The 8,018-nt window shown below is 33.1% G+C and overlaps 2 protein-coding genes across 4 annotated transcripts; one reads left to right on the top strand and one right to left on the bottom strand.

Moving 5' to 3' along the window:
• Positions 1-1,537: 1,537 nt before the first annotated feature.
• LOC106319775 (transcription factor bHLH99) lies at positions 1,538-3,926 on the bottom strand. Of its 3 annotated transcripts, none has more exons than XR_001265542.1 (4): positions 3,095-3,926; positions 2,221-2,592; positions 1,939-2,085; positions 1,538-1,744 (listed from the first exon to the last, which is right to left on the bottom strand). XR_001265542.1 is itself a non-coding variant. In XM_013758172.1 (3 exons), the coding sequence occupies exons 1-3, from the start codon at positions 3,476-3,478 to the stop codon at positions 1,996-1,998; spliced, it is 846 nt and encodes a 281-aa protein (XP_013613626.1). In that variant the 5' UTR covers positions 3,479-3,926; the 3' UTR covers positions 1,848-1,995. The 3 variants fall into 3 exon arrangements, 1 of the variants encoding a protein (XP_013613626.1); XR_001265543.1 differs by having other exon boundaries at positions 1,538-1,741; XM_013758172.1 differs by lacking the exon at positions 1,538-1,744 and having other exon boundaries at positions 1,848-2,085.
• A 614-nt stretch (positions 3,927-4,540) lies between these two features.
• On the top strand, positions 4,541-5,569 carry LOC106319767 (agamous-like MADS-box protein AGL93). The gene has a single exon (XM_013758160.1). It carries the CDS (start codon positions 4,541-4,543, stop codon positions 5,567-5,569), a length of 1,029 nt encoding a protein of 342 aa, XP_013613614.1.
• Positions 5,570-8,018: the final 2,449 nt, after the last annotated feature.

Raw genomic sequence — 8,018 nt, 5'->3', positions numbered from 1 at the left:
ATATATACATATATATTTTAAATCTTAATGATTAATTAAATTAGACTTTTACTTATATGATTTAAAATTATAATATGGTTATTGTGTTTTTTAAAATTATTTTAATAGTTTTAAATTAAACAAATTTGATAGAAGATACTTTTTTTTATCAGATCTTTATTATTCAAAATCATTAATTGTCATATATACTCTACCCACATTAGGCAATTCCGTAATCTTTATTTAATGAAATAATAAATGATATTAATAATTAATTTATGGTTAGTTTAATAAAAAGCTTATTATATAATGAGATGGACCAACTTATTTCTCTAATAATTCTAAGAATCATCCTAGTGATAACATGTGGCTACAAAAAGAAGTTGTAATGTTTCACAAATAATATATAGGGGATATTGTGAATTCGATGCACAAGTTATATACACTAGTAACAGTATTAGTGTGTTATTCGTCTTTGAAAAATTATCGGTTTCCTGTTGTCATATATTTAGATTACGTATTGTGGAAAGTTTAAAAACCCATCACATATCTAACTTCACCAGGATATCTAACGCGATATCCCAAAGAAAGTAGCATGTAACGCGATATTCCAAAGAAAGTAGCATGCTAGTTTTGTTGCTCGTTATCCGGTAAAGTTGCGCACACACAAACATGTAGATGTGCATGAAAACTACGGTGCGGTGCGGTTTTAATAGTAACAAAAACATATAAATATATAGGTATATATAGAAATTTTTGCTACTATTCACGGCGGTGCGGGACGGGACGGGACGGGACGGTTCGTCACTATTTGAAGCCTTACTGTGATTTATTTATAATGTTATAGACAAAGAGACTGTGGTGGACAAATGATATTCACAAGCTGCAGAATATTTTAAAAATCGGGTAATGGGAAAGGCGACATAGCTTTGATGAGATAGCTGTCTCTGTAACGATTTTGCCTGATTTTGCCCATTTGCTACAAAATGTTATTCTACTGCGGCAGTAGTATCTAGTAAACTTATACATATGTTTAACATGATGATTTCGTATGTAACCATCTAAAATCTTGAAATGGAAAAGCCTAAAAGAGGATTGGTGTTTCTATAAATCAAGAATTAAATAATCTTATATACGGAGTTTAGTTGATGAGCTGGTTATCCTATGAAAGCAACTAATTCCACTACATTCTTGATGTTTTTTGTCTTCTAGAACATTGATCACGACACGAACGATCATTAATATAACTTTAGAAAGAAAAACCAAAAACCTGAATATACCGTCTTCAACCTATCATATATAAAAAAAAAATTTCTAGTTCTATAAAAATATGAAAAAGTTAACTTTACCAAATACCTTTATTCTTTGCTTTTTTACTTCTACCAAATACCTTTTATTCAAATGTCTTTTCTTTTCCAAATCGCCACATTTACCCATATGGCAATATTAATAACATGAAATGTATAAACGAAAAAATGAAATGTACGATTTGTTAATATTGAATAAATTCTTCAGGTTTATCGTTTAATGGCAGAAGAGCTGAAAGAGGCTCGTTCTTAGGCTCGTTCTTAATCTAGTATTACTGATTGTACTCGACCTTTCTATAATATTACCGTTATTCTCGAGGAATCAAGATTCAGGCAATCGCAAATTGAATATTTCACCCGCGTCCCGTTAAATTCTCCTAAGTTTGAAGGCCCATTTTTTGCCTGAGCGAAAGGCGATCGTGTAAACCTTACTAGGCTTAAACCTTTTTTTTTGGCTGCTGCATAATACAAAAACGAAAGTATGGACTCTTAAAAAAACTTTAGTGACATGTATATTTATTGTAAATATGAAACTTTCTTTTACATATTTTATACGCAAGTTTTTGTTTCTTAAATTTCTCCGTGTGTAAATCGAGAGAGGTAAACCATAAATATAATCTATATAGTAAATCATGTATAGAAGATAGAATACCAAAGTTAACGTAAACAAAGTTCATTTTTCTTCTCTTTTGGCCTTTACCAAAAAAGGTCAGTGTTCCTTGTGAATTCTGCTAACGACTTCATGCACCGCATCTGCGACCTCATTAGCTGTAGTCGTTAAGCGACAGGCTTCATCTACCTAATCCAGAGAATAATAACGTACATAATTAAATATGTATTTTATCATATATAGTTGATTAAGCTTGAATATAATCTATATTAACCATTAATTAAATATTAATTTCCCCCAAAAATGAGGAAGAAAACAATTTACCTTGACACTAAAAGTGAAAAGAGACATGTTATTGGAAGTTGTGAGGTTGAGATGAAATATAGTTAACCCTAAGGAGTCAAACTCATTGATCATCTTGAGCAACAATCTTGGGCGTGTCTTTGTTAACACTTTAATGTTAGCATGCATTTCGACCATAGTAACTTCCACGTCAGCAACCACCGCAAGTCCGTTGTGGTGGCGGCGGCTCGAGGCGATGGCGGTGGAGTATTGAGGGAAGTTGAAGAAGTCGGAGAATATGTTCGTCGGTTGATTGGGTTTTTTGGGTTTTAATTGGGCCTCGAATGATTGAAGAAGTTGTTCTTGCTTCTTTAGATAGTTTATAGTCCCCTCTATGATTGATGCTTGGTCACTCTATTAACAAAAGCAAAAAAAAAAAACACAAGTTAATTAATAGGGTTAGTTTACTATATAACTAAAAGAATATAAAATAAAGAATAAAATAGTTAATATTTGAAATAAAATAAATATCTACTTCAAAGTTTTTGAAGATAACAAAATCTTTAAATTTCCACTCTATTTTTGTATAGAGTATTTTAAATTGTAAAATTTAATGGAAATAAGCTTTCCAAAGAGAAACACACAAAAAAAAAAACAAATTGACGCCGAGTTTTTGATTGGCTATCTATATGTACTTGATAATATAATACCTTCTCTAAAGACACTTGTATTTGATAATATAGCTTGTCTAAAGACTCTAGACTCACGTACTTGATAATAAAACGTGTAACAGAATATATCAAACTTGCTTAGCCTTTGCTGATGTCTTATACACCCAACATATAAACTATTAAGCTAGACGATATTGGAGCTATATATATGTGCGGAATTAGTAAAAAGAGATAAAGAACCTCACACGCTGAGAATAAGAGAGAGGCATCATAGCTTTGAGTATGGACAGAAAATGATTCATCTGCCTTCTCCGATTACGCTCGACGGCGATGTGATTCATCCTTTGGTTCTCTTTCTCTTCTATCATTTGTTCACTTCTCGTTCTCCTCCTCCTCCTCTTCTTCCGCGGCGGTTCTTCACCGAAACCACCTCGTGCTTGTAGAGAATATAAATTGTCCGTTGAATTAGATTGTTGCTCGGCTATGGAGGAAGAGAGTGTCGCTAAAGAAGAAGCAAAAGAAATTGGATTTGGGGGTGAACCAACGATCATTTTGTAGTCCAAGACTTCGTAGCTTGATGATGTTTCCATGAGGGAGAAGCCATATGGATACTCGTGTTGAAACATCATAGTCTCTACTCTCTCTCTCTCTTTATCAATCAAACTTAACGAACATAAAAGTTGGGAGGCTAATACATAAAGTTAAGTTAATGGATATCTAATAATCTTGGATGGATTTAGTAATAACTTTTGTCAGAGTTTATGTAAGAGATGTATCCCTAGCTGGAGAGTAGAGACTAAACGTAAAATAATTGAATAATCTGAGGTAAGTGTTTTAGTAATCTATACTATATATATAGCTGGCGTTTACTAATTGGTGATCTTCAGACAAAACGACCCTACACTCGTGAAATTATCACTAATTAACAACCTAATTCAATGCTGGTTTTGGGGTTCACACTTCACACATACACGATTTAAAAAGGGTACTTAATAATTGGTGAAGTTTCATTATCGGTATGAACGCCCATTATCTTATCTTAGTTTTGCCACTTTTTACGCGTTATGTATTCGTCATGAAATCTTTTATTATCCTTCCCGAATTTTGTACGTTTGACTAATGCATGTACAGAACACATATGTAAGGACATACTCATTTTATATAAAATCCTAGGGTTTTTAACACTCAATACTCATAGTTAACCAAACGCTTAATCCAATTAAATGCAGAGTTTAATTTTTCAGTCTCTCGGAACCTCTTTTTGTTTATATTGAGTTTTATTTTCGTCTAAATATTTGTTGTAATTCGTATAAAAGAATCTTATATACGAATAAAAGAAGTTTCCTTTTTATTCTATATCTTCGAGAGATTAATTAAGGAAATGTAACAAGAGGTTAGCTAAGGAAATATTCTTCTATACAATCGAAAGATTAATTAAGGAAATATGCTTATATATACACGATCGAGAGATTAATTAAGGAAATATGTAGTAAATATGGAAATAAATCATTGAGTTTGCTATTTAATAATGACGAGAGAGAGAGAGACGCTTGTGTTTCCGTAGGATCCAAGAAACCTATATAACATATTCAACTTCACAAAGTTTCTCTCTCAGTTTCATAATTCTTCTCCTACGTGTTGTTTAGAGAGAGGAAAAACCCTAGTTTCTTAGAGAATCAAGAAAACTTACCATGCGAGCTTCTTCTTCGTCGTCTTCTAACTCACTTGCTGCAACTAGTTTGAGCAATAGACTAAAGACAATCTTCAAGAAGGCTTCCGAGCTTTCTATCCTGTGTCAAGTTGCGGTTAACGTCATCTACTACGGACCAAACGGCGAGTTGAAGACATGGCCTAAGGAGAAAGAGGTAGTGAAAGACATGGCCTTGAGGTATAAGGCGGCCACAAAACGCAAGAAGAGCTCCAATCTTCGTGATTTCTTGGAGGGCAAGTTAGAGAATGATAAGAATTTGAAGAAGAATAAGAAGAAGACTAAGAGAGAGTTTGAGAACGTCAAGTATCCAGAATGGTATCCAGTTCTTGATCATTACTCTCCCGACCAACTCCATGAACTGGTTCTGTCCTTACAAGGGACTCTCTCTACTATGGAGGAAAGGATTCGTGTTCTAGAGGCAAAGAAACAGAAGAACACAAACTTGGTTCATCAGAATTTGACCCAGCAGCGTCATCATCAACATCAGACAGTACAACCCTTGAACCCTAGCCAGTACTCTCTGTATCTGTTTAACCGTGACGATGCTACTCTCTCACAGCTTCCACTCTCTGCATCACATTCCAAACAACTCATCAGTTACCAAAATCAGTTGAGGATGCAGCAGCAGAGGCTTTATGATCCTTGCGTATCTAACACGCAAGGTCACCCAGCTTTACTTACAGTACAAGAATCTTGGTTGAAGAATCAGTTGATGCAGCAGCAGGAGCCTTATGGTTCTCATCATAACATGCGTACGATGAATAACACCACCAACAGCAAGGTTCTAGGACATCCTTGTCCCTTAAACACAATTCCAAAGGAGTTTTCTTTTGATCTCCAGAAGAACCCTAATGATGATATGGTCGGTAGACCTAAGTTCTCTCAAGATATGTTAAACTTGTGTTTAGCCTATGCTGATAGCCCTCAGCTTCAGACATCTTCTCTACCATCTATACACCAAACCATTCCTAACATTAACCTTATTCCTGACAACTCAAGATGCCTCTGAGTTGAAGTAGTTACCTACTTGAGGGTCAATGGTGAAGAAGTGAAGGGTTGTTTCTTCATCTAGGTTCCTCCTGCTATAGTCTATTAAGTGGAGATTTTTGTTTTGACTTTTTTTGGTTTTCTTGAATTTTGATATATTTATTCATTTTTGTAACACTAATTTATTATAATACGACAATATGAGAAAGATGATCTAAACGATTCTACAACCGACAATTTTATATGATTTATGAAAATTCACGTCTAATTGTACAACTTTCAACCACTTCATGAAGATCCACTTCTGATTAGCTCCACTTGCATCATGTTGAAGATTTCATGTAAACTATTTCAGTTAATCTGCATAATTATTAATAAATCGCTTCTCTAAAGCTCAAAACCTTGATTTATCAATTTGAAAACATGAACCCTTGATGAAACAATTGGATTAAAAGTGCTTCCACAAAACATTTATGTATATGTACATCCATCTAAAAATTCACTGAGAAATGAAAAAGGTCTGTATCAGAGATAAGTACTCCACATCGGGAATTCAAATGGATCTTAAGTAATATATAAAAGGTTAGAGTCAATCCACGTACTACCAATTGATTTTAAGTTGGAAGTGCATAATAAACTTAACTTCTCTATTTAACCCTCTCAACCGGGTATAAATGTCTTACTAAACTCGCTCGACCAAGTATAAATGTCAAAGTTCCGAGGATTTCTGGCCGATAAGAGCCATCATATCGAAAATGAGTATTAGGGATAAGTATACTATCGGGAATTCAAAGGAACCTTAAGTAATATATAAAGAGTTAGAGCCAATCAATTTATTATCGGTTGGTTTTAAGTTGAAAGTCTATAATAAACCCGAATCTAAGAGTTCAACATGTTTATGTGTTCAATGACAAGAATGTTATCAGTATATGAGTTAATCATAGATTCCATCACCTGCAAAGTCAAATTCATTGCTCTTGCGTCTTAAAGTATTCAATCCTGCACTTGGTTTTGAAGGCACATTGTTAAAGAGATCCAACTTCTATTTCATTTGTTAATTTGACGGCCCAGTTACTAATAATAAGGCATGTTTGCTATCTACCCATCAACTATTCCCCGGCAAGCAAAACGCTAATTATAATCGTACTAATCGTATATAAGAGCTCGAGCTTTTAGCGTTTTGATGTTATCGGTTTGAATACATAAAAATTATATAATACTACCTAAAATGCTGTGATACATTGATCTTTCTTATGACTAAAAACAAAAGAACATTGGAAAGACAGAGGGAATCAACAACAGCTATGACAACCAGCTTGCCATTTTCTCTAAGCACACAATAAAAGTATAAAGTCACGGATGAATTATTTTGTAATACGTAAATCATTTGGGTATGTAAATTAATATTTTAGTTGGAAGTTGTTAGTGATCTTGTAGTGATGGATTCGCCGCGTGGACTCTTATTCTCCCATGATAAGTCGACACTAGTTGCCCTCCTCAACACAAGTACGAGTTTTTCTTTATTTAAGGGAGAAAATGCTATTATTTTTCTTGTTTTGAAATATAAAATAATTTATCTAAAAGCGTGGAGTTTTAGAAATATATTTATACCTTTTTATGAAAAAGTTCAAGCATGACTTGCTTGGTTCACCTGTAATCATCATTTAAATTTGCATATAAGCATATATTATATCATAAAACAAAACAAAAACTTCTTATAATGTTATAATCACTACAAGAAAACATGTGATTAGCGACTGCATTTTGCGACTATGACTGCAGTCACAAAATTTAACGACTGATTACTGACTCATTTGCGACTCATTTGTGACTACATTAAATTCGTCACAATTCAGTCACAAATTTACGACAAATGATTGTAGTCGCAACGTAGTCATATATTAACGACTGTTTTGCGACTACAGTAAATTGTAGTCGCCAATTAGTCGCAAAAGTTGTGACTGTTTTGCGACTCTTTTAACGGGTTATAAATCAGTCGCCATTCAGTCAGTAAAAATCGATACAAAACACGTGCTTATCATTTTCGTGGTTGGTGTACTGAATTCTTGTGGGAACATTTATTAGTCGCAAATCAGTCGGTATTTAGTTGCTAGTTAGTTACTATTTAAATCCTTAACCCTAAACATGTTTTAAACCTTAAACCCTAAACAAAAACCTTATAAATCTATTATTTTCATAGTTTAAATCTAAATCTTAAATTTAATGTCAAATTTAATTGTTTTCAAAATTTAACTGCAAATCATAAATGAAAACCTCAAATATTATACTACAAACCCTAAACTTTAATTGTGAAGTTTTTGTTACTATAATATAAAAACATGATTTATTTATCTATCATAGTATTAAACTTTAAATCTAAATCTCAAACAAAATCTTTTCAAGTTTTAACTAAAAGCTAAATCTAAAACCAAGATATATTTACAATATATACACATATAAACTTTAAGTAA

This window comes from Brassica oleracea, unplaced genomic scaffold (assembly GCF_000695525.1).
Source record: "Brassica oleracea var. oleracea cultivar TO1000 unplaced genomic scaffold, BOL UnpScaffold00615, whole genome shotgun sequence".
NCBI lineage: Eukaryota > Viridiplantae > Streptophyta > Magnoliopsida > Brassicales > Brassicaceae > Brassica > Brassica oleracea.
Note: the sequence above shows the minus strand (reverse complement) of the source record. Positions and strands in the feature narration are given on the sequence as shown.

Coding starts and splice junctions, on each gene's coding strand:
- LOC106319767 (XM_013758160.1), top strand. CDS start 4,541: ATGCGAGCTTCTTCTTCGTCGTCTTCTAACTCACTTGCTGCAACTAGT.
- LOC106319775 (XM_013758172.1), bottom strand. CDS start 3,478: ATGATGTTTCAACACGAGTATCCATATGGCTTCTCCCTCATGGAAACA. Junction 2,593..3,094: donor CTCTCTCTTATTCTCAGCGT/GTGAGGTTCTTT, acceptor TTTTGTTAATAG/AGTGACCAAGCATCAATCAT. Junction 2,086..2,220: donor TTTTCACTTTTAGTGTCAAG/GTAAATTGTTTT, acceptor TCTCTGGATTAG/GTAGATGAAGCCTGTCGCTT.